We start from the raw sequence: 27368 nt of genomic DNA, 5'->3' as shown, positions 1-27368 counted from the left end.
ATGTAGTTTGACTGGCAATATTACCTCTTTAAGAAAGGATTTTTCCCTATAGAATCAAGTAAATGACTCATTGTCAGAGTAAATGTTCCCAGTAGGTTTTCAGAAAATAAACCTTGTAACAAGCTCTGGTTTAGCTTTATCCATATAAACTTTACACCTCTGCATCACAGATGTAAATTCCTCGAGGGAGATAATTGCAATGTAGGAAAGCCAACTGCTACCTTAATCTCAGAATTAAGTGGTTTACAAGGAACAAAGACTTTGTTTTCCCTACTGAATCAGACACAGCGTCCTCAAAGGCAGGTATTGTGATAATTTAGTTCTTTCTCACTGGTTTGAGATCTTTCTTTGATAGAGCCAGAGTAAAAAAATAATTAGGTCTTTGAGAAAGGCACACTAGTCATATGAGCAATCTGTTTTAAACAAAGTTCACTTAAAATCCAAGATTGAAAAAGCAGAAATGCCAGAATGTGACAATTAACAATTCACAGTCTGATGAAGTAACTGTTGAATGAATATGTTCAGTAAATACAAATACTACTACACCAATTACAGCAGGTGGCAGATGGAAGGAAAATGGAGACATTTCTGGGAATCATCAGTATCACATGCAAATATTAAAAAAGCTGAACTACACCTGCCTGGCAGTAATGCTTCAGCAGTGAGAGTGTTCTGTCCTGCCTCTGGACAGCAGAAATATCAAATACAGGGTTGAAACTATGAATCAGTCCCAAAAAGCTGGACTTTATCCTGTCCTGAGACTTTCAACCCACTAAACAAGAACATTAAGATTGCAGGGTAGACAATGTCTCCGGAGAAATATAGCTGAAATATAAAGCAGGAAACATGAAAGGTCATCAAGCTGAAATGTTAACTGTTTCTCTCTTTCCACTGATGCTACTAAGCGAATCTCCAGAATTTTCTGTTTTTACTTCATATTTCCAGGATTCTTAACTTCTGTAGAGAAACACTGCACGGTAGTGTAGCGGTTAGCGCGACGCTATTACAGCGCCAGCAATCGGGGTTCAATTCCCGTTGCTGTAAGGAGTTTGTATGTTCTCCCGTGTCTGCGTGCGTTTCCTCCGGGTGCTCCGGTTTCCTCCCACATTCCAAAGACATACGGGTAGGTTAATTTGGGTTTAAAATGGGCGGCGCGGACTCGTTGGGCCAGAAGGGCCTGTTACCACGTTGTAAACAAAAGTTAACTATTTATCATTGGATGGTGTTTTACAATTTACCACCAGGTGGCACACCAGTTGTTAATTCTATTTTCCTCCCGCCACCACAGTACCTGAACATTAACCTTTACAAGTTTTCGCCTAGCAAAAGCAACAAATGATTCTGCCTTTATATAATAAAAAAAATGCAGAGATGAGTGTAGGGATGAATACATAAGCAGTTGCAGAAATGTTGGGGTGAATGGAAGACCAAGGATTTTGAAAACAGAATTGGCAGACCTGTGGAGGTGAGATTGAGAGGGTGAAGGGAGTGTGGTTAGAGAATGATAGAGGAGTGAGTGGAGGTAGCTACATTAGTGACTGGGATATCAGGAGTAAGAAGGCCACATGGAACAGCATGATCAAGGGAGTGGCCTTCAATGTGTTGAGGAGTACAAAGGGAGGGATAACAATAACTGAGATTTCTGAGTACAATGAATTGAGATAGAGGATGAAACCACATAGGAAGATAAATCACAGAATGGAGGCATAGGGAGGAAAGAGTGAAAGATATCTCAATGAACATACCATTATGATGACTTAGGTGGGCGGTAGAGAGTGAAGGTTTTCATGAGAAGCAAGAAGGGATGAGCAAGATGAACATATCAACAGAGAAATCATGGAGGAGAAAGGGAACAGACTAATAAGTAATTTAGTGATAAGCTCCACAGATGCTGGAAATCTGAAATAAAAGCAGAAAATACAGTTCGGGAGAGAAAGACAGAATTCCAGGTCTCAGATCCTTCATCAGAACAAGCTTATGGGAAGAGCCTTGTTAAGTGAATACAAGATTTTGGAGGACACATGAATTAGCAGAAGTAGAGCATCTGACCCCTCATGCTTGTGCCACCATTTAACAAGATTATTGGTGATCACTTCCCTGCAACAATCCCATATCCTTCGATTCCTTTAATTTTGATCTGTCTTGAATATGCTCAGCAACTGAGCTTCCACAGCCTACTTTATTACAGAATTATAAAGATTCACTGCTCTCTGGATAAAGAGTGGAACCAAGACATGGATGTGATTTTGACACAAAGAAAACAAGCTGATGTCACCAACAAAACAAAATTTGGTATGTCACTAAAGACTCTTACAAATTTCTACAGATGTACAGTGGAGAGCATTCTGACCAGTTGCATCACAGCCTAGTATGTAGGTTCCAATGTACAGGATCCAAAGAGGCTGCAGAGGGTTGTAGACTCAGCCAGCTCCATCATGGGCACAACCCTCCCCACAATCAAGGACATCTTCAAGAGGTGGTGCCCCAAGGCGGCAGCATCCATCGTTAAAGAGCCTCACCACCCGGGACACGCTCTCTCTTCATGTTACTACCACCGGGGAGGAGGTACAGGAGGCCAAAGACCCATGCTCAACGTTTCAGGTACAGCTTCTTTCCCTCCACCATCAGATTTCTGAACGGTCCATGAACGTTACCTCATTATTTCTCTTTTGTACTATTTATTTTTGTAACTTATTGTAATTTTTATGCCTTTATGTCTTGCACTGTACTGCTGCCGCAAAACAAACTTCACGACATACAAGTCAGTGATAATAAACCGGATTCTGAATTTAAATAGAAATCAACCTAGATTAGTTGGTCACATCTCTGGAGTAATGTGGATGGGTGTTACCAAGAAACTTACTAACACGTCCCATGTTTCCTGGCAAAGCCTGTTTCACTGCACTTCCTTTGCCCTCCCCCATGATCATCCTTTAAATTTACCTCCAAGAAATGTCATGACTGCTTCTTTACTTTATTCCCCTCCCAAATGAATTTGCAACTTTTCCCTAAATGACAGGTGAGATAGAGGAAGGGTTTGATAGGAAAGTACAAGGATAGTAGTGTTTCATATGTCCCACCCTTCCCTCCCCACCCACCATTATAACCCTTGATTTTTTCAACACCCCTCCTCACAACCCCAGTTGAGGTACAACACACACAAAATGCTGGAGGAACTCAGCGGGTCCAGATTTCTAGCATCTACAGTCTCTAGTGTGTCCCAGTTGAGGTACATAGTTTACTGCACTCTTGGATATAATGGCTTTCTTGATTGCATCACATCACTCCATCCTTCACTTCCCTCCTCCCAGATTCCACCTTAGTCCAATTATTCCCCGACCTCCCCTAAATTCCTGTTCAACTTGCAAACTGGAGTTGGTCTCAACTTCCCAAGTGTAACATAAGTTCTACCATAAACTGTATAGAATTTGCACAGAAGGCTGAAATATTGACCAGCTCAGATGAGAGCAACAAATGTACTATTGTGGCTTTGAAATATTGTAAATTCTTCTATCACTAAACAAGATTCATTGGATTCAAATTATACTCATTTCTATGTAAACTTGCAATTCATCAGGGTAGCCTACTGGATACATAAACACCAAAAGCTCGGGCTGATGTGGTTAAATCATTTTAGTCTTAGATTCAAATCCAGCTCAAAACGGGGTATTAAAAAGACAAATTTAAATTAATTGTTTAAAATGCGACCGTCCGTAAATGACTCAAACACTGCACCTGGTCTAACTAAATCAAATCCTGTTTAGAACATCTCAATGACATTGGAAGTTGTTTACACCAATTCTATTTGGTTCCACACTATAGAGGTGGATGAAATGATATATTTAAAAAAAACTTTGCACTAGCTTAGACATCCAAATCAGTGATGCATAAAATTTGTGCTGCTGTAATTGATGCTCTTTCAATCTTTTTAACCAAATATGCTTATAAACTGAAACTTTTGTATTTTTATTGAGAGCATTAGGCAGCATTATATTTAGTTGCTTCTGTATAAATGTATTTAATAAATAAATATCCGTGGTGCTTAACCAGAGACATACATTCTGGCAGCATGGTGTTTCCACCCAGTTTATGGAGAGCTAGATGCGATGCCTCACTTCCAGTGTTAATTACCAAGGTGAAAGATATATCATTTATCCCAGGGCCACATTGGGAAATATCCTAACCATGTTACATTCTGGTCAGGATGCTGGGAGCTACAGCACCTGAAACCCAACTTGTGGAATATGAAAAAAATAGAAACTGTTTTATTCAGCCCTTCATCGCCCCTCAAATGCTTAGCAAACATCACACTGCAGTTGGTCAGTTAGTGTTGCACCCAGTTTGCATAGTAATATCTGAACATACAGCAAAATACTGAATGGCAATGAATCTGCTTTTGGAATTTTCTGTTCCGAGTAGAATCATGGGACCTCAGCATACACCAGAACAATATAGAACAGATTCAGAGGCCTTCGATGTAACACTTCCTTTGAAAAATACCACCTTTAATAATGTTTCACCTATTACACCTCAGCATTACATTTAAGTTTCTGCTTAAACCAGGTATTATGACCCTAAAACAGTATTAGAGAGGAGCATGAACATCAACATCATCCTTAAGTTTTGCCTCCTTATCTACTGTCTGATCAATCACCAAGCTCTCTCTCTCATGTAGGCCAATTTTCTATTCTGCTACAGTTCTTTTTACATCCCCTCCACTAGTGACAACACTAGCTGGCTGGGACAAAATTCCAAAGATACCAACCACTTTCTGTTATCTTATCCAAATGGCCACATTCCATGTAACAGCCTAGACAGTGAAGGCTGGCATGACATTCATCACGGCTGGGCCAGTATTCGTTTTATCGGATACCCAAAAAATTGTATTTTCTAGCAAGGTGAACTGCATTGTTATTAAGAACAGGCACGTGGCTGCATGTCCTCTGTCGTCATGAGATGAACGGGATGGCCGGGGGGGGGGGGGGTCGCAGGTAGATACGAAGCCAAAATGATGTGTACCTGTTGTAACCATATCATCTAAATGGCCAATTCAAGCCAATCCAAGGACTAGATCAGGGCCTGCAGTCTTCTCCATGAATAAGCTGCACATTATCAGTCCTCTGAATGAGCTATTATAGAAGTTGCATATCTTGCTTTTTGCAAAAAAAAGTTTATTCTATGAATGAACTGGTGTTCAAAACCATGTTGGTTTTTCATTTGGTCAGTGTTGATGAGCTATTACAATTATCAAATTCTCATCACGCTAATCTTACTCATTATCAAATATCTAAAAATTCAGCTTATATTTACAATTATATAGTGGTTTACAAGGGCATAATTATCCAGTGCTATCATTCAGTGCAATAAATAGCACCAAACCTTATGCATGGTGTGCAAATGTAAAAGGTTCCACCTAATATGCAGGTGAAAATCATAATTTAAATAATAATTGTTGAAAAACAATTTAGATCTAACCAACTGTTATAATAAAGTTGTCTTTTGGACTATAAGGTTTGAAGCTTAAGACACATTCTTCAGTGTAGGTTTTCGTTTTCACTGTTGCCTTTTACTGGTATGACTAAGTTAAATTCTGTTCTTTGTCCTTCAGTAAAAATGTTGGATTATAAGGTCGTCTTCGTCTTGGTCGCTGGCAAGGTGTGCTCTCTTCTTTTATATAACCTGAAAAGTAAAACATGGCGTCGGCAGTTAAGATGGGCATGACTGAGAACATGAGACAACTGATATTTTTAGACTGCTATTTCCTTAAAATACCAGTAGGTGCCATGATGTTAGTTCTATGATAAAGGAAAGCAGAATTTGTAATAGAAGGCAAAACAGAAATGTACTTATGCAAATTGAATGGGTTTCACCATAACTATTAAGTGCTTTAAGACTGGTCTTTAAATCTCTTACAACAATAATAATTGGTTCTTCCCCACTTATAACTCACCTCAGAATTTTAATTACTCTTCATGAAATAACAATAATGGGTTTATTAAAACTCAAGTTCATGGGTTGCCTCATGTGTGTTCTGGTGTTGGTGTAGCCCCATTTCCAATTAACATCTAAACATGTTGAGTATGAAAGCTGGATGAAAACCGGAAGGCTTACAGAAATAGTGAGAAAAGTATATTCTTTGCAGTTTTGCACTCTACAATAATCAGTAAGCTGTTATTGCTGATTGCTAGCAAGGAGTAGGGTATGCTCTTCTCTCATGTAACCAAATAAAAACAGAAGATGGCAGAAGCACTCAGCAGATCAGACAGCATCTGTGGAGAAACAGTCAATGCTTCATCAAGTCAACAGCGAGAAAACAAGTTGTTTTCAGTTACAAAGAGAAGAAAGGGTGGAAAGAAGAGGGAATGTATGTGATAGGGTATAAACCAAAGATGTCTATGAGACTATTGCTCTCCCTAATCCTCCCAACTTTTGCAACTCAAAACACTTGTTTTCTCACTTTTCCAGTTCTGATGAAAAGCCATTGACCTAGAAGACTGACCATTTTTTCCTCTCTCCATAGATGCTGCCCGACCTGATGAGTGCTTTAGGTGTTTTCTATTTATGTTTCAGGTTTTCAACAAATAGTTTTTTTAAACTCTAATAACTGCTTCTGATTGTCGATGACTGGAAGCAACCAAAAAGCTCTCAATTGGCAAGACTTTAACCTGATTTCTAATAGCAAAATACTTGTCCTCCTTCTCTATGTATCTTCATATAATGTTGGGCTTTTGGTATAATTTTGGCATTCAAGATAATCCAGACATCAAATGTTCAAGCTGCAAGACAACATTCTTTTCCAACAGTTATGACTTCAATCCTTGAGTTAGTTTCACATGGAGATGCTCAAACTGAACTTGGGGCTGCAGATGTCTTCAAAAATCCAATCTGTTGATTAATTCAGCTATGGATATGAATAAACATTTGAACTTAAACTCAGTGCATGAGGTAAAAAAATTAGTGAAGCTTTTACTCCTGCTTAAAGAGAACTGTGGAACAGACGTATCAAGAAGTTAAACTGATTAACAATTAAAATGTTTAGCTGTCAGGATGGATAATGGAACCTATCAGGACACTTAAAGACCTTGATGATTAAGTATTCTAAAAATCATCATTTCAAAACTGTTATAGAGGAAAGAGCTAGAGGTAGAGAAAAACTTGTATAAAATTAGCATATGGAATGGTTTACAAAATGTATTAACAAGCAAAGACAATTACTGTATATCCTTTAAATGTCAGGCTTGGCTCATTCACTGGGACTTTTGCCTTAGAATCAGAAAGATGTGCCTTCAAATCCTGCAGACAAAATTTAGACTAACACAACCATTGTTGAAGGCACCATCTTTAAACTGGGACTGAGTTTGCTCGCTCAGGAGGCCATGAAGATCACAACACTATTTTAAAGGACAAGGGACTTACCCCTAGTGACCCAGTTATCCATTGATCAAGGTTACTAGAAACAGATCATCCGGTCAGTATTATATTACTGTTTGCAGGAGTTTCCTGTGCATAATTTGGCTGCTATGATTCTTTCAACAATGTCTGAAAAGTGCTCACAGGTATTGAATAGTGCTATGTAAACGCAAATGTTCCTTTCTACAGGAAGTGTAAGCACATGAAATGGGCGAAGATTCAGTGCTGAACAGAGAGTAGGTAAGTGAAGAGAAGACTGTTTCAGCAAGAAGCTGGCAGATATTATGGACTGAATAGCTTCCTATACTCTCCCCTTCATGTTTTTATATTGAATTGATATTCTACTGGATACAAGATTTCCTAATCTATGATCCATTCACAGATTATGCTATTGTAAAGCCTCCACATGAACTGGAGCAAACATGACTTTTGCAATATATTTACTCAGGCTAATAGCAGAGATGTTTTGTTGATTTCACAATGCAATTTAGCCTTGTGTACTAACACTAGAAAAGTGATCACATTACACTTTCCCCTTTCAGTGGGTTGTTCTGGATGACAGAACATTAATTCTGAAAGTTCTCTTTCCTATGCCCTGTTCTTCTCATAGCCCTTCTGTAGTTTGCCCCTCCACTTCACAGCTCTCTCTTTTAAATAGCCTAATTTGAGTGGCAAACTAACTCCTAGCCTCCGATGAAATTAACAGCCTAACTTACAGTTGTCCTTAGTAAGTTCAAATGAAGAGCTGTTGAGCAATGAAAGTGATTGATCATTGCAACATGAAACTCTTGTGACCTGGGAATTCAGGCCTGGTTGTACCTGCCAGTCTCCCAATGCTGTGAAACTAACTTCTTGTAACCCAAGTTTTCCCAACTGCATTGTTTTCAATATATGTTATATCAAGGTCTGAAGTTCTAAAACATGGCAAAGCCAAAACTCAAAATCATTTGTTGACTTTAAGGAGTCATTTACCATCCTAAAAGCAAATTGGGTAATACCAAATCTAATCATGAAAAAAAGCCATTGAAACCTGAAGCAAGTCTGTACTTTCTCACCTCTGTCAATACAGGTCTGGGTGGAAGGAAACCCCACCTCCCAGAAGTTCTCTGGTGTGTTTGGAGGTATGTATCGGAATCGATGCCTGGAGCAATTTGCCAACATTTTCAGTCTCTCTTCTTCTGGAAGATCTGCATAATACTGAAATAAACGATAATAAATTAGAATACATTTCAATTTGCTACCCGCACCCCAAACAGCAAATTCATTCTACGTCACCTTTCTATGACATTTTTCTCCAAGTTCCTGAGCTATCTGCTAATGGAAATAGTACCTGTTCATTCACTCTGTCTTAACACTTGATTCCAAACACCATTACATCACCTAAGAAAAATCCCTGTTTCTCCAGTCTACCCATGTAACTGAAATTCTTCTTACCAGGCACGATTCTATTAAATCTTTCTTACAGCCTCTCTAGTGAATTTACATCCCTCCTACAATCCAGTGACCAGAATTAGTTGCAAAAGCTCTAGTTACAGCAGAACCAATGTTTCATAGAACTCCAAAATAATCTCCCTGCTTTTGTAACCTTTGCTTCTTTTGACCTTAATTGTTAATCTTAAATCAAATCATATGGCTCAACCAAAAAGTGGGAAGTCAGAAATTTATGGAGACATAACATGATGGCATCTATGAAGGATCACAATTCAGGTACAAAATCTTCATCAGTACTCAAAAAGTTGCAGGATGCTTCCAACATTTTGTTTTTTTTTAAATTTCAGATCTCCAGTTTTTCCTTTTTCCATACAGCATGCTCTGTTCCAAATTCCATTGTCAACTGTCTGAATCCAAACCAAACTATTTGCAACTTTGGTGAAACATTTGAGCCTGTGTTGAGCTTCATATCACATATTTATGTCATCACTGTGATCATCTATTTCAACTTCCATATCAATATCTAACTCCACTCTCATCTCAGCCAAGCTGTCACTGAAACACTATTCTTTTTAAGAGATCTGAAGATTCCCAAATGATCTTTAAATGAACGCTCTACATTAGATGCTCCCATTTCAGAGGAAGAAATAAAGAAAGTAATATTTTCAATGAATTCAGGTAAAGCACCCGGCCTTGACGGATATACAGCTGAATTTTTTAAATCCTTTTCTGATATTCTTGTTCCCTGGTTAGCCAAAATTTTTTAAAGATGCCCTATCAGTGGGTAAACTACCACAATCTTTCTATGAAGCAACTATTGCTTTAATTCTTAAAAAGGATAAAGATCCCACTGATTGTGCACCTTATAGACCTATTTCTTTATTAAATGTAGATTCCAAAATATTTTCCAAAATATTGGCCTTTAGATTGGAAAAGGTTCTTCTACAAATTATCTCTGAAGACCAGACAGGATTTATTCAGAATCGTTATCTACATTTTAACATTAGGAGATTAATGAATATTATATATACCCCTTCATCCTAAATTCCAGAATGTGTTGTTTCACTAGATGCTGAAAAGGCATTTGACAGAGTCGAATGGGAATATCTATTCAGTACACATCAAAAATTCAATTTTAGTCCTAAATTTATATCTGTAGCGACTCACCGTCCGAGCAAGCGAACCGGCTCGGCGGTCAGGTCGCGCGTCGTTGAAGCGGCGAGGCCCAAGATGGCAGTGGGCCTTCGTCTTCCCCGAGCGACAGGGAGAACCTGCGCGTGGGAAAGGTTTGATGACGTGGCGTATACATCATTGCCGTTTTGAGTGGGCGGGAACAGGCTCTCTTAAAAGGCCCGCGCAAGGCGGGAAAATAAACCAGTTCTGTTCTGAAACTCTACGACTAGTGTCTTGTGTTCATTCCACGGTAGCAACTGCTACATTGGTGACCCCGACAGTCCAAACGGATTCTGGACCTGCACAATGGACGACAACGCAGCAGCCAACGCAGTGGCACTCAAGCTGCCCACCTTTTGGACGCTTCATCCCAGCGTCTGGTTTCACCAGGCCGAAGCACAATTCCACCTTCGGCGGATCACTTCCGACTCCACAAAGTACTACCATGTGGTCAGCTCTCTGGACCAGGAGACAGCCGCCCAGGTTAGTGACTTCATCCAGTCTCCTCCGGAGGGGGATAAGTACCCAGCTTTCAAAGACCTTCTGATTCGGACATTCGGCCTCTCCCGTTGTGAGCGCGCCACCCGCCTGCTTCATCTCAATGGCCTGGGGGACAGATCCCCATCTGCCCTAATGAATGAGATGCTGGCATTGGCTGAGGGACACAAGTCCTGCCTAACGTTCGAACAGGCCTTCCTCGAACAACTACCCGATGACATTCACCCGCTGTTGGCCGACGCTGATTTCAGCAACCCGCGTGAGGTGGCTGCCCGGGCAGACATCCTGTGGAAGGCCAAATGTGAGCGCGGTTCATCCGTCGGCCAAATCGCCAGGCCGCGAGCCCAACGCCCACCTAAACCAGGCCCAGCAACCGGGTGACCACACCCCAGAAACACAGATGACAACAATGGCAACCAACTGTGTTTCTACCATCAGAGGTGGGGCGTGGAGGCCCATCGATGCCGCCCACTCTGCAAGTCAGGGAAACGCCAGCGGCAGCCGCCGCTAATAGCTACGGTGGCTGGCCACCAACAAAGCCTCCTATTTGTTCGGGACAAGCAGTCCGGGCGGCGTTTCCTCATCGATACTGGAGCAGAGGTCAGTATTTTGCCCCCGACTGGCCGTGACACTCGTAACAGGCAACAAGGTCCGGTACTCAATGCCGCAAACGGCACAACGATACGGACTTTCGGTACCCGTACACTTCAGTTACAATTCGGCGGCAGCCGTTTCACCTGGACCTTCACTCTTGCCACCGTCGCCCGACCACTCCTAGGAGCCGATATCCTTCGGGCCCACAACCTGTTAGTCGACCTGCGGGGGAAACAGCTAGTCCACTCCAGAACCCTCCAGACCTACCCCCTGGGAGAAACCAGCCTACCAGCCCCGTGCTTGGACTCCATTTTCCTGTCCGGCAATGAGTTCACCAAGCTCCTAGCCGAATTCCCATCAGTTTTGGCACCTCAGTTTACGAATTCTATGCCCAAGCACAGGGTGCAACACCACATCATTACCACAGGGCCACCACTTCATGCCCGAGCACGACGACTACCTCCAGACAAGCTCCGCCTGGCAAAGGAAGAGTTCCGTCGCATGGAGGAGCTGGGGATTGTTCGCAGGTCAGACAGCCCCTGGGCCTCCCCCCTGCACATCGTCCCCAAAGCCACTGGCGGGTGGAGGCCCTGCGGCGACTATCGCAGGCTGAATGACGCCACCACCCCAGACCGCTACCCCATCCCTCACATCCAAGACTTCGCAGCCAACCTACATGGGGCCCACATCTTCTCCAAGGTGGACCTCGTTCGGGGATACCACCAAATCCCGGTCCACCCAGATGACGTCCCCAAAACTGCAATTATCACCCCATTCGGCCTCTTCGAGTTCCTTCGAATGCCGTTCGGCCTTAAGAACGCCGCACAGACGTTCCAGCGGCAGATGGACATGGTAGGCTGAGACCTGGACTTCCTGTTCATTTACTTAGATGACATACTAATCGCCAGCCGTGACCACCAAGAACACCTTTCCCACCTCCGCCAACTGTATTCCCGTCTCCGTGATTTCGGCCTCACGATCAATCCAGCCAAGTGCCAATTCGGGCTTAACTCTATCGATTTCCTTGGCCACAGAATCACCAGCAACGGAGCAACACCCCTACCTGCCAAGGTGGACGCTATCCACCATTTTGCCCGCCCCAACACGGTCAAAGGCCTACAGGAATTCCTGGGGATGGTCAATTTTTACCATTGGTTCATCCCTGCAGCAGCCCGTATCCTGCGCCCTTTGTTCTCACTGATGGCTGGTAAAGGCAAGGACATCACCTGGAACGACAAGGTTGCGGCTGCCTTTGTTAAGGCCAAGGACGCCCTGGCGAACGCCACGATGCTTGTACACCCTAGGACAGACGTCCCAACCGCCCTCACGATGGACGCATCCAACACTGCAGTTGGTGGGGTACTGGAACAACTACTTGAAGGCAGTTGGCAACCCTTGGCATTTTTCAGCAGGCACCTTAGACCACCTGAACTGAAATACAGTGCTTTGGATCGGGAACTTCTAGCGCTGTACCTGGCGGTCCAGTATTTCCAGTACTTTTTGGAAGGCAGGCCTTTCACCGCTTTCACTGACCATAAGTCTTTGTCCTTCACCTTCTCCAAAGCCTCTGATCCCTGGTCAGCTCGTCAGCAGAGACATTTGTCCTACATTTCCAAATTCACAACGGATGTCCAACATGTCTCCGGGAAGGACAATGTCGTTGCTGACGCACTTTCCAGACCAACCATCCACAGCCTATCCCTGGGTATCGACTACAAGGCCCTGGCTGACGCACAGCAAGCCGACGACGAACTGCCCAGCTACAAAACCGCAATCTCGGGCCTGCAGCGCCAAGATTTCTTAGTTGGTCCTGGTCAGCAGACCCTCCTTTGCGACATCGCAACAGGTCAACCCCACCCTATAGTTCCTGCAGCCTGGCAGAAACACGTTTTCAATTCGATACATGGGTTGGCGCACCCGTCCATCAGATCAACTGTCCAGCTAATCGCCAGCAAGTTCATCTGGCATGGCCTGCGCAAACAGGTCAGGGAGTGGGCCAGGACTTGTCAGCACTGCCAGACATTGAAAATCCAACGACACACCAAGGTCCCGCCACAGCAGTTCGAGCCTACCCACAGAAGGTTCGACCACATCCACGTCGACCTCGTAGGCCTCTGCCGGTTTCAAGAGGGGCCCGGTACCTGCTTACCATCGTAGACCAGTTCACGAGGTGGCCAGAGGCAACCCCTCTATCTGACATCACGACTGATTCCTGTGCCCGGGCGCTGCTTACAACTTGGACCTCACGTTTTGGTGTTCCAGCTCATATCACTTCAGACAGAGGCACACAATTTACCTCCAGCCTCTGGTCTGCATTAGCGAACATGCTGGGGACGCAGCTGCACACCACCACGGCCTACCACCCTCAATCAAACGGGTTAGTGGAACATTTCCACCGTCATCTGAAATCAGCCCTGATGGCCCACCTGCAGGGTCCTAACTGGGTCAACGAACTGCCTTGGGTCCTGCTCGGCATACGCACTGCCCCCAAAGAAGACCTCCACGCTTCGTCAGCTGAAGTCGTGTACGGAGCGCCCCTGGTCGTCCCAGGGGATTTCATACCCTCCCTTCGGGACCAAGGGGAACAACCCACGGCAGTCCTGCAAAGACTGCGCGAGAGGCTCGGCAACTTGGCCCCGATTCCCACTTTGCGGCACGGTCAAGCCCCATCCTGTAGGCCCAAAGAACTATGAGACTGTAGGTTTGTTTTCGTTCGCAGAGGCACACCTCGGGCACCATTGCAACGACCATATGAGGGGCCATTCCGAGTCATCAGGAATAATGGGTCCACCTTTATTTTGGACACTGGGGGCAAGGAGCAGGTCTTCACGACGGACCACCTCAAACCGGCCCATTTAGATCTACAACAACCAGTCGAGGTTCCAGCGCCGCGACGCAGAGGCCGACCTCCTAAGCAGTGGCTAACACAGCCCACGGACCTTGGGGACCGTATCGCCGGTTCTGGGGGGGGGGGGGCGGAGGGGTGGAGTGGTTGTGTAGCAACTCACTGTCCGAGCAAGCAAACGGGCTCGCCGGTCGGGTCGCACGTCGTTGAAGCAGCGAGGCCCAAGATGGCGGTGGGCCTTCGTCTTCCCCGAGCGACAGGAAGAACCCGTGTGCGGGAAAGGTTTCATGACGTGGCGTATATGTCATTGCCGTTTTGACTGGGCGGGAACAGGCTCCCTTAAAAGGCCCGCACAAGGAGGGAAAATAAACCAGTTCTGTTCTGAAACTCTACGACTAGTGTCTTGTGTTCATTCCGCGGTAGCAACCGCTACATATCTGCGATTAAAATGATTTATTATGCACCTATGGCTTCAATACTTACTAATAATCAAAGATCTCCTTTGTTTAGGTTTTTTCGAGGTACTAGACAAGGCTGCCCATTAAGCCCTTTATTATTTGATATTGCTTTAGAACCTTTGGCTATTGCACTTCGGGATTCTTCAAACATATGTGGTATTACTCGTGGACAGAAGCTTCATAAGATATCTCTTTACACAGATGACCTGATACTTTATATTTCTAATCCAGAGGAATCTATCCCCGCAGTACTATCACTATTAGATCAGTTTAGTGTTTTTTCTGGCTATAGATTAAATTTTAATAAGAGTGAACTTTTTCCATTAAATATGCAAATCCCAATTTATAGCCAATTACCTTTTAGATTGGTAACTGACTATTTCATGTATTTAGGTGTTAAAATTACTAAGAGACATAAGGACTTAATTAAAGCTAATCTACTGCCTTTAATTGACCATGTTAAACAATTATTTACTAAATGGTCCCCACTGTCTCTATCATTGGTAGGCCGAATTAATGAGGTTAAGACGAATATTTTACCAAAATTTTTATATTTATTTCAAGCGATTCCAACTTTTGTTCCGAAATCTTTTTTTGACACTATTGATTCTAAAAGTCTTTCATATATTTGGCAGAATAAAAACCCTAGGCTAAGTAAGAAATATTTACAAAAACTAAAGAAGGATGGTAATATGGCCTTGCCTAAATTTGGATTATATTATTGGGCAATCAATATCAAATATTTAATCTTTTGGATACAAGATTCAGAAGTAATTCAACGCCCCAATGGGTACACCTTGAGTCCCAATCAGTACTTGAATTTCATTAGTTTCTATTTTAGGAGCTCCACTCCCTTTTGCACATACCAAATTAAGTAAACATATGATTAACCCAATTGTTAAACATACAATATGAATATGGTTTCAATTTCGTAAATTTTTTGGATTGAATAAATTTAATCTATCAAATCCCATTCAATCTAATTTTTTCTTCAATCCATCCAGAGTTGACGCAGCTTTTTCCATATGGAAAAGGGAGGGAATAGTATGTTTTCGTGATTTATTCATTGATAACTGTTTTTCATCTTTTGAACAATCGTCTAACAAATACAATTTGCCTAGATCACACTTTTTTCGATATTTGCAAATTAGAAATTTTTTAAAAGCTACTTTACCCTCTTTTCCCACACCTTACAAAACTGAAATTACGGAAAAAATTTTTGGTTTTAATCCTTGTCAGAAGGACTTTATAGTAATAATTTATGATTTACTTATGAAAATTCGTTCAGAACCACTGAACAAAATTAAGAATGAATGGGAAAGTGAACTCCAGACATCTTTACCTACAGAGACTTGGAAGAAAATTCTTCATTTAGTTAATACATCTTCAATGTGTGCCAGACACTCTTTGATACAGTTTAAGGTAGTTCACAGGACCCGTATGTCAAAAGATAAGCTAGCTCGTTTTTATCAACATATAAATCCTATATGTGACAGATGTAAATCGAATGTGGCTTCTTTGACACATATGTTTTGGTCCTGTCCTCTTTTGGAAAAATATTGGAAAGATATTTTTAACATTATTTCAAATGTATTGAAGATTGATTTACAACCTCATCCTATCACTGCAATTTTTGGTTTACCAAGGATAGAATCTGGCCATCTATCTGCCTCCGCTAACCGTATGATTGCCTTTGTTACATTAATGGCCAAATGATCCATTTTGCTTAAATGGAAGGATCCAATACCCCCTACTACTTTTCAATGGTTCTCTCAAACTATATCACGTTTAAACTTGGAAAAAATTAGAGTGGTGCTGTTGATCCTTCGCTTAAATTTGAGGAAGTTTGGAGTCCATTTATTCAATATTTTCACATGATATAGATCCCCTTATGATAACCTTTCAATTTAGAGGAACAGAGTTGACGACATAATATTGCTCTGTTTCTATTGAGAAATTTTAGTCCAGTTTTTTTTGTTTTTTTTTCTTTAGCTTAGCTTGGTTTGATATATTGTTTATAATTTTTCTTATTGTTTTGGGGATTTTTTTTCCTTTCTTTTATATTTTATAATATATCTTTTTCTTCTATATTATATTCATTCACTAACAGATCGTTGGATCTACAGTTTTTTTTATACTTTATTGTTCTTTATGATTATCCATGTCATGATTGTTCTCCTGATCTCTTTGTATTACATGTATAAACACTGATATATTAATCTGTATTAATTTGAAAACTAATAAAAAGATTGCAAAAGAAAGAAACACTATTCTATGCCTTTGTTATTTCTGGACTGGGTTGTTCCCACAAACTCCTGGCCAGCCTCCCTCATTTTTTTCCTGTAAATTGAGATTAGCAAAAGGCCCTATGCCCTTAATCTAACTCCTGTTCAACTGTCACCCAGTGCTTATTGACCTACACTGGCTCCTGCTTAAACAAATGCTCAACATTAAAGTTCTCATTCACCTCCCCCTCCCCCACTCAAAAGAAATCTCTCCATGGTCTCATCCCTCTAGCTCTCTCATTTCTTCTAGATCCACAACTGTCTGAGATATCTGCACATCTCTAATTCTAGTCTTTTCATTGATCTTGTATAATCACTGCACAGTTGGTACCTGTACCTTCAACTGCTAAAACCCAAAGCTCTGGAATGTCTTCCCAGAAGCTGTATTATCCATCCTTCATAAAATTTCTTTGGGCTAATAATTATAAGGCTTGGTATCAATTTTTATTGACAATGTACTCATGGACATTTCACTCTGTTAAAGGCACATTACAATGCAAGCTGTTAGTGGTTAATTATTAGGACCATACTGCTCATTTCTGGTTTGCAATATGATTTTGTCACTGGAATTTTCATATTTATTGTATCAGTAATAGAAAAATGTAGAAGAGATTCAACTAATGAATTTTAAGATCTCTTGGCTTTTTGCAGGAGAACAATTTCTTTATAGGAAGTAAGTTAAAAGGTAGAAGTAATGGAAGTTAAAAAAGACAGGACTGGATGTCTGATCACATGCTAGAACAGTACTCACTTCTTCACATTCCTTGCACGTGTGCCCATGCAACTTTCTTCTTTCTTCCTTGTTACGAACCACCTCAATGTGAGGAAAGTTTAAAACTGTATTTTTCCTACAAACCAAATGGTACATTTACCAAATTAGATTCACTATTAAGTATGCTTGTGTTCTTGCAAATATATAATATTGGTAATGTAACATGGCTTTAAGGATTACGTACAGTTCAGTGATAGTGTCATAGACCAAGACTTTTGAAAATTAAATCGGCTGATTTCATAAACTGAAATCTCAGACACAGGACTATAATTTGAAGAAGATTTAAAAACTGTCTGGGTGTGTACTTTTGCAGTGCCTCCAATAATAAGTTTGATGCTAATGAAAACTTAGGCCCTGCATGCTGACAGGTCATGAAATTTACCTTTTGTTTTTGAAAAGTAATGCTAAGTAACTCTAACAGCACAGTGGAGGTGGTGCTGACACCAAGTATCAATGTAAAATTGACAGAACAATTGGCTGTGAGCATCCAAATAGCAGTTACATGATCTCCTTCTCAGCAGTGCATATTAAATATATAAAAACTTGGTTATTTGCAAACTGTGCATTATGTGAATGAATTACAATGCAAAATTAACTGTTTAAGTCACATTACCTTTGTCCAGAGTTTAAATAAGGCTGCACAAAAGATTCATTTTTACTTTCTCTGGTTCTTCTTGAAAAACTAAAAACACAAATAATCACATCTTAAATACAATCCCATTTCCAGTGACATTAACACAAACTGATTGAGGAAATTTTATAAATTGAGGACACAGTTTTTTGCCAGAATGATGTTCCGTTCCACAGCTGCTGGAAGCCTTACTTTATCCATATCACCATTCTTTATTTATGAGCTGGGACAATGAGCGGTGGATGCCCAGCTATCCATGGAGCATGTGTTTATTTTCCAACAGATCTCCCTGGATTGCAATGAACAGGAGAAAATTCTGGCTAATTTACCTCTTTCTAGTTCAGGAAGTCAATTCTAAACACCACTTCTCAAGCCAAGAATTAGACAAATATTTGTAATAAAAATTGCCACTTCCCGGTCAGTATGGTTTAATGCTCTAATGCAAGCTGTACAAACATTTACTAAATCACCATAACAAAACATTTCATTTTCAATTAAGATTACCATCATCATGTTCTTTCTGGGGACTTTTTTCTTGGGGATATGATTCATATTCACCATACGCAGTACGGTCAAACATTTCGGAGAGGCTGTCGTTCAAGGTGTGTCTTCCTGCTTAAACCAAAAAGAAAGTGAGCAATAAAAACTCTCAAGTGATGTAGAGACGAAGTTACTGGTATATTACCTATTCAAAAAAGCATTATTTTAAATAATGCAGTAACACTGTTCAGTCAATCTGCACTCCACCACGACCACCAAGTCAGTGGGAAAGAGGACAGGCTCACAAAGCAGCCACAGGCAACCGACTCTTGCACTAGCTTAGTAACAAAGTTGTATAAAACCAGAAAAGACCATTTTCATCCATCCAGACAGTGCAAAAATCATGGACTGCCTTCCTAACTCTCTATAATCCTTTAAAAAAGTCAGTCTGTATGAAAGAAATTCATCAGCTTGAATGTATTATACATCCTGTTTGTATTTTAACCTTCAATAGGTTTTATACTGTTTTTGCATCTAGTTACATTTTAACTATGCAGTAATTTTTTTTTCCATTGCTTCCTTATTCTTCAGCTTGTATTAAGATTGATGGCCTGGGATCCACTTTATTTGTTCCTTTCAAGACCTTAAGTAATTTCAAGGTAATTCAAAATTGCCTTTTTACCAACACCACAAAAATAAAACACTTCTTGTCGTTATATTTTTTCTGCCCAGTAGGTTACCTGTCTTCTCCTATACCCACTCCATAATCCAGATAAGGTCGAGATAAGGTACTCTCTTCTCTCCCTCTTCCATCAGGTAGAAGATACAGGAGCCTGAGGGCATTTACCACCAGACTTAAGGACAGCTTCTACCCCACAGTGATAAGACTATTGAACAGTTCCCTTATACAATGAGATGGACTATGACCTATGACCTCACAATCTACCTTGTTGTGACCTTGCTGTGACACTTTACTCTGTATTGTTATTGTTTTTTTTACCTGCACTCTGTACTAATTTAAGGTAACTGCATTGTGTAATGAATTGACCTGTAAGATCGGTTTATAAGACAAGTTTTTCCACTGTACCTCGGTACAAGTGACAATAATAAACCAATACCAACTGGATGAAATGAAAATTGGAGTAACCACTCTTCGTTACATTCTGTGACTTGAGCTAAATTCCATGACCTATTTAGTGAAGATCTTGTTTGCCTTTTTCAGAGGAGCACCTTATGACAACTGTTTTAAATATTTTCCTCCTATGTGCTATTTCTTGCAGTATTCCAATCTACTTTGCACTCCATTCTCAGCCTTCTCCACTTTGACTCCGAATTTCTTTATATTAAACAAAATACCTCACATTTTGGTCCAATTTCCAAAGTGGCACTGAAATCTCAACAACACTCCATCAGTTTTCTACAATGTATAATTCTTCCCATATTTTGTACAATTGCCAAACTTTTGATGTTTGCTGTTCCCTTTTCTGCAAATGATTAACAATCACGGAAACGATAGTAGCCAAGTACTTACACCTACAGGATCCAGTTAGCCACCACTGCTCCGTTGACAATTATTCTTTGTATCCAAATTTATCTAGCTAGTTACAAAAAATTGCTTCAGAGTTAAACAGCAATCCCCAAGCCCTGCAAGTTTATTTGATCATAGATCTTACTTCAGTGCACATGGTGGGCAAATAGGTAATATTTCCTGAATTATATTGAGAGAAAGTGCACCTTCACTCAAGAGGTTAAAGGAAACTGTGCTCCAGCTTTCCAAAAACAGCTGTTGAGACAAGTTCAATTGCACATTTCAGAAATGAAAACCAATAGGATATAGGGATTACAGCACCAAACTTGGGAAAAATCATAATAAAGCATCTAGTTTGAGATGAATGGAAGAACAGTCTGAGGGGGCAAATGGATTTTTTTTTAAACTTATGTTCTTATTTTTGTATTGACACAAATCCAAATCTCTCTCCATCCATGTAAGAGTAGCCATATAACTATTCTGTCAATATTTTAGCCTGCTTTGCTGTAGCTTGCCCCTGTTGTTAAGAATTATTACCCAATAGCATAGTATAATTGCCACAAAGCTTCTGGTGCACCCAGCAACTACTTGTTGAGGATAATAGTTTTCTTTACTGTTGCAATTTCCTCATACATCTTATTATGCCTCCTCAACAGAAAATAACTTGATATCTAATCATGTTGTACATTGATTGAAAGACATTTGTAAAGACAAATGTATTTCAGATATTTGAAAGTGAAATGGGAATTTTGTATTTCTAATTTTATATTAATCTTAGTACATATTATCTCCTAAAGTTAGCCTGGAATGGATCACAAATTAACATAATAATTCATTACCCTTCTTAATTACTTACCAAGAGTAGACAGATCTGTTCTTGGTTTTTTTGCTTTCAATAACATGCTTTCACTCACAAATGTGCAATCCATATCTGGTGTATCTGTCCCCAGTTGTCTGATGGGCTGTTAGAATAATTAACATTCAGTCAATTCCTTCCATGATTATAATTGAAGAAATTCAATACAAATAAATAACTGAAAAAATGCTGCCACTGTTTCCTACTTGTATAAGTCAAGCAAAGCCAGTTTTTATACTCCCTTTGCTAACTTTCTGATCACTACAAGCAGTACAGACCAGTTTTAATCACATTGCTGTTTTCTGGAAAACAAATTGTTCTCATGGATGAAAATCTCATTTGGACAAGTTCCACCCAGATCAATATGTTACCTCCTACTGCATGAGCTTTCATTTTCTGCATTAATTTTTGATGTGGCACTGAACAAATGCTTCTGTAATCTAAGCAGAGCATATCCACCAGCTCCACTCTCATGCCAAGAAGCTATAAGGATCCCCGTTGGGCAAATGCAGAGGCTCCTGCACTCCTGCCCACTGAGACCCCTTACTTACCTCACTTTGCACTCCTCCCAACCACACCCATTGAGAAGGCTGTGTACTCAGCAGAGACACACTTATCTGGGTGATGGTCGGAGGCAGATGATTACCCATGCCTTCTGTTATTCAAGTAATCAAAAATAAGCAGTAGGAAAAACTACCAAATGCTCCTCCACCTGGGAAAGCAAACAAAAGTAATTGAAGTGGAAAATAGGTTAGAAGATTCTGGGAGAGAACAAGGCTGTGGGATTACTCCAATAAAGAGCTAGCCATCTCTTTCCATGTGGTAAAATTCTAAGGTTACTTCCTCATTCTTATTTTGAAGCATTCTAAGGTTACTTCCTCATTCTTATTTGAAGCAAAAATAATAATTAATTTAAAACGATAGCTTACCTTCGAGTCCAGTTCTAAAGTGCCCATCTTACAATCAGAGAGGTCTGCTTCCGGATCTATGCTCCACTGAATGTTCTCAGATTTTCTCCCTGAAAATTATCAACGAGCACTTAATTTCAGCCACCTACTAAGCATACCTAATACATGTGAGAATAAGATGGCAGATCACTTGATGTTGTAGCAAACACAAGGGATAGAACTGAGGGTAAGTTGGAGAATACATTGCCTTGGTAGAGATGGGGTTGGGCATAAAAAAATGTACTTTCACGTTGCAGCAAGTGCAGTAAAAGGGGAAAAAAGTGGGAGGAGCAGGGACAACATTAAAGAGACAGGAAAAAGCAAAAGTAGGAGAAAGGAAGAAAGAGGCAGGAGAGAAAGATTGAAAGAGGGAAAGACTGAAAGCGAATGGACCAGGAGAAGAAATAGGAAAGCAATTGCTAACATGTCTCCCTATTAAATGCATCATAAGCATGCTTGTGGTAAGACTGATATCAGTGGAAGCCTCTAATGTCTGGTACCAAAGTGGATTTTCACAAATAATGCCACATTAAGAGAAAAAGAGAGAGCAACTTTTGCCAAAAGTTGGTAAAAACTTTCAAAGAAACATACAAAAAGAAATTGGGATATTTAAATACAGTGATAAGGGAAAGCTGTCTATTTGGTGCAAAAAGCTGCCCATGCTAGAAATCCGAAACAAAACCAACTGTGGAGAGAGAAGCAGACAACATTTCAGGCCAATAACCCTTCACCTGGTCATTGACCTGAAACACCGAGTCAGTTGATACTGCCAGTTGATACTCCATTGATACTGCCTGACCTGCTGGGTGTTTTTGGCATTTTTTCTAATGTTTAGTGCCTGTTTATATGTGCACCCTGGGTGGGGGAGCTCAACATTCATTCTGGTAGCACAACTGTATGCATAGTGAAATAAGTAGCCTCCGCTAGATGGTAAGTTAGAGAAACCCCTACTTGACCTCATCCTACCAATGCAGATGCTCCTATCCATCATTGCATTGATAGGAATAACTATGGAACAATCCTTGCTGAATCAAAGTCCCACCTTCACACTGAGGACACCCTCTGTCATATTGTGCAGCACTATCATGCTACTACATTGGTTAAGCTCAGATTAGATCAGGCAGCTCAAAACTGGGCATTCATGAGGTGCTGTGTATCAGTAGCAGGGACACACTCTACCACAATTTGTATCACCATGGCCCAGTATATCACTCACTGAAATTACAATCAAGCCTGGGGGTCAACCCTAATTCAATGTGGAATATAGGAAAGTGCACAGAGGTAGCAAAAAATAAGGTCCCTACTTGGCAAAGCTGCAATTCAGGACTATTTGCATGCTACAAAGCATACATTAAACAGAACTGAGTGACCCAACAACCAGTGGGCCAGATCAAAACTCTGCAGTCCTACCACATGTAGTTGTGATTGGCGATGGGACAATTAAACAAGCAATACATAAATTCCAGAGGCAATGCAAGAGTGACTACCCTTGGCATCAATGCCAGCATTTGACCAACTGTGCCATTAGTCCAATGGTCAGAGTCATATCTCGCACAAAGGAAGATGGCTACGGTTGTTGGAGGCCAATCATCCCAGCCCCAGGACACGTCTGCAAGAATTCTTCAGAATTATGTCCTTGACTCAACTAACCTTAGACACATCATCAATGATTTTCCTTCCATCATAAGGGCAGAAATGGGGAAGTTTTTTTTGCTGATTGTGCAATGTTCAATTCCATTCAGAGCTCCTCAGAAAATGAGGCAGGCAAGGTTGCACAAAGCAAGACTTTGATGACATTCAGGCACGAGCAGCTGTGACATGAAGTATTCATACCAAAAAAGTACCAGGTAATTCCATTTTTGTTTTAAACAAGAGAGTGTCTAACTGCCCACCCTCGACATTTAGTGGCTTTACTACTGCCCTTCACCCATTGTAATAATTATGGGATCACCAGAGAATCAAATGGACCTCAATTTTCACATAAATACTCCAGCAAGTAGTGCAGGTCAGAGGCTGGGTATCTGGCAACTAGTGTCTCACCTCCTGACACCCCAAAGTTTTCAATTATCTACAAGGCACATGTCAAGAGCAGAATGGAATAATCTCCACTTGCATGGTTAAGTGCATCTCCATCAAAGAAACACAAGAAACTCAACACCATTTGGTGCAAATCAGCCTGCTTGATTGATACTTCAGCCAACACCCGAAACAGTCATTTCCTCCTCCAATGGTGCGCTGTTTTTACAGTGTGCACACCATCTACAAAACACACTGCAGTCACTCACGTGCACTACACCAACACCACCTCCGAAATAAGCAATTCTACTAAGGTCGTCAAGGGCAGCAGGCATGCGTTGCTTGTCCTGACTTGAAAATGCATTGCTGCTCCTTCATTGTCACTGGGTCTAAATTCTCGGAAAACTCCCTACCTTACTGCATTGTGGGAGTTCCTTCATCAAAAGGACTGTAATGGTTTAAAACAAAAAAACAAGCTGTTGGAGGAACTCTACAGGTCAGGCAGCATCTGTGGAGGGAAAGGGACAGTCAGTGTTTCGGGTCAGGACTGTTGCAGGGTCTCAACCTGAAACGTCGACCACCCCTTTGCCTCCACAAATGCTGCCTGACCCCAAGTTCCTCCAGCGGTTTGCTTTTAGGTACAGATTCCAGCATCTGCAGTCTCTTGCATCTCCACTGTAATGGTTTAATACCACTTTCTCAAAAGTAATTAGTAAATACTGCCGTCTGCGAAGCCCACATCACAAGAAATGAAAAAATTAGAAAACACAGTTGTCATTCCAACCTATGAGTAGCAGTGTTTCTTCCTATAAATAATAATGTACATTTATACAGTACATAGTAAAGCATCCTAAATTCTACACTAAATTGACTCTGGATAATATAGAGGTGGTCTCCCTTCTAATTGCACATATTTACAGCACAACTGTGCCCTAAATTCTGTTTGTGCATCTCTCACTCTATCATTACTTACAATTAAGGAAACAGGCCTGGTTTAGTGAGAGTGCAGATGACGAAGCTAGGATCTACAGCATATCTACTGTCTATAAAACAGCTCACAGCTTCTTTTATACCACCTTCTACACCTACCACCTCCATTACCACAAAATGGATAAAAGCAGCAGGGACAGATGAAGATCACAAAGGTCCCCTTCAAGCTCCACATCATCCTGACCTGAAAATATATTATTTGGTCGAAGTTGTAAAACTCAGAGTGGAAGCCACTTTGCTACAGGACTCCAAGTAGCTCGAGAATGTGGCGAACCACTATTTTCTGATATTCAGTGACGGCCTTCCTTACAGATGCCCACAACCCATGTTTAAGGAAAAAACCTCTCATTCCTTTCTCTTTCATGTACTTAAGTAGTTTCTCCTTAAGTATAACTAAGCTATCCACTTCAACCAGCAACATTACAAATGTTCTAATTTACTCCTCTATAAAGTCAAGAGTACTTACTCATGCACGTACACAGCTGGTATGAAATCCAGTAGATCTCAATATTTTAAAGCAGAGAGAAATCACATTACAGGAATTCGGCTTCCGGTTCAATTACATGAATGCTACTGACCAAAAGGAAAATTAACCTACCATTTTTGTCATCGTTTATACACATTGTAACAGTTGCACAGGGATTTGGTTGAAGCACCGAGGTAGACTCCTTGGATGCAGGTTTTGAATTTTTCCTTTTTGGAATTTTGACTTCAAAATCCTGAGAATACGGAATTGTTTTAATAAAGTAAATAAGAGAATGCAAATATTTAAAAACATATAGAAATCAATTCATTGCATGATACAATAGTATTATAACCAAATAGTAACAGAACTGAAGTGCCTGTTCCTGTACTGTACTCTTCTATGTTCTATATTTAACCAGAAATGAAAGTGTCTTCAGCCTACTATATGTAAAAAAAACAATGCTGGAAACATTCAACAGGTCAGGCAGCACCTGTGGACAGAGAAACAGGTTACATGCTTCCTGCACTGTTACAATGGGGTCCAAATCAAGCATGAGGAACAACACTTCATCTTCTGTCTGGGCACGCTGCAGCCATCCAGACCCGATAATCAAATTTGCAGAACACAAGAAAATCGGAGCAGAAGTAGGCCACTTGGTCCCTCCAGCCTATCCATATTCATGGATAATCTACCCCAAACATTGACTCTTCTTTTGTGCCAGTTCTGCAAGGCTCTCAATTCCCCCACCTTTCAAAAATTTATTTACCGCCATTTTAAACACTTCTTATGATCTAGACTCAGTAAACATCTAGGGTATAGAATTCCAGAGATTCACTACTTTCTGCAAGAAGAAATTTCTATGCACATTGGCTTTAAATAACTGGGTCTTTATCCTGTAACTAAAGCCCCTTATTCACACTCCCCCACTAGTGAAAATATCTTAACATCTACCCTATTGTGCCCCCTTATGATCTTACATTTTTCAATAAGATCACCCCTCTCCTTTTGAACCCTAAAGAACACAGACCCAACCCATTTAGCTTTTCTTAATAGGAATTAGCCTGTTAAATCTCATTTGGCTGCCTCCATGCTACCATATCCTTTCCTAGGTACAGGGAGGTACAGAGAAGTGTGTACAATGATTCTGGCATGCTCTCACCAATGTGCTGTGCAACAAAACTCCCCTTTCTAAACTCCAGCCCCTTTCCAATATAGGCCCAGATGCCATTTGCCTGCTAACTTTTATTGAAATTTTTTGACCTTTTTTCTCTTCCTTTCCCAATTCTGACAAAGGGTCTTTGACATTGAACATTAACTCTGTTTCTCTTTCCATAGATGCCACCTGAACCTGCTGAGTGTTTCCAGCATTTTCTGCTTTTACTTCAGATTTCTAGCACGTATTTTTTTTATTTTCATTTCAGATTTAAATAACTGACAGAATGAGTTTGGGCAGGTTTACAATTTGGACTGATGGCACAAAACTGCTCCTGCAAAACACTGTTTCCTGTCCAGAATCAATCTCCCCAGCTACAACCTCAGACAAGACCAAAGGTACAAAATTTTAATATGCTGTTAGATTCCAAGATCAAACAGTAACCAGAACTCCATGACCAGGCCCACCCCTTAAACAACCAATATTCAAGCAGTCTTCATTAACCACTGACATTTTTGGACCATATGCTACTACATTAATCATTCCCCACTCTTGCCAAAACCCCAACCCATGTTCTTATCATGCTAGAACTGGCTTTCAATTACTTCCTTGCCTTGGTAACGGACAGTAAACTATAACAGTGTAGCATCTGTACTTCTACTAACACAGTCCTTATGGATATGACTAGACCCACCCCCACTTCAGTCCCTCAAATTCCTGTAGTCATTCCCACCCCTTTTAATCCCCAACTGTTATTGATTTCCATGTATGTTCTGCATTCCTCTGCCACTGACTTGCTTTTCTTGCTCCCCAGTACTTATGTTTCATCTTTAGT

The 27368-nt window shown here is 40.9% G+C and overlaps 1 protein-coding gene across 1 annotated transcript in view; it reads right to left on the bottom strand.

Annotated features, from left to right (window-relative positions):
• Positions 1-4223: 4223 nt before the first annotated feature.
• The window catches only part of rbbp8 (retinoblastoma binding protein 8), a 64297-nt gene continuing 41152 nt past the window's right edge, over positions 4224-27368 (bottom strand). The window contains exons 13-20 of the mRNA XM_052022620.1: positions 25513-25633; positions 21891-21979; positions 20962-21067; positions 18602-18712; positions 18109-18148; positions 17446-17542; positions 8466-8607; positions 4224-5679 (exon numbers count right to left, since the gene is read on the bottom strand). Of these exons, the coding sequence (XP_051878580.1) occupies positions 5579-5679; positions 8466-8607; positions 17446-17542; positions 18109-18148; positions 18602-18712; positions 20962-21067; positions 21891-21979; positions 25513-25633 (807 nt within the window). The 3' untranslated portion in view covers positions 4224-5578. The remainder of the gene's footprint in view (positions 5680-8465; positions 8608-17445; positions 17543-18108; positions 18149-18601; positions 18713-20961; positions 21068-21890; positions 21980-25512; positions 25634-27368) is intronic.

Source organism: Pristis pectinata, chromosome 9 (assembly GCF_009764475.1).
Source record: "Pristis pectinata isolate sPriPec2 chromosome 9, sPriPec2.1.pri, whole genome shotgun sequence".
In the NCBI taxonomy this organism is placed as follows: domain Eukaryota; kingdom Metazoa; phylum Chordata; class Chondrichthyes; order Rhinopristiformes; family Pristidae; genus Pristis; species Pristis pectinata.
This window is presented reverse-complemented; position numbering and strand designations above follow the sequence as displayed.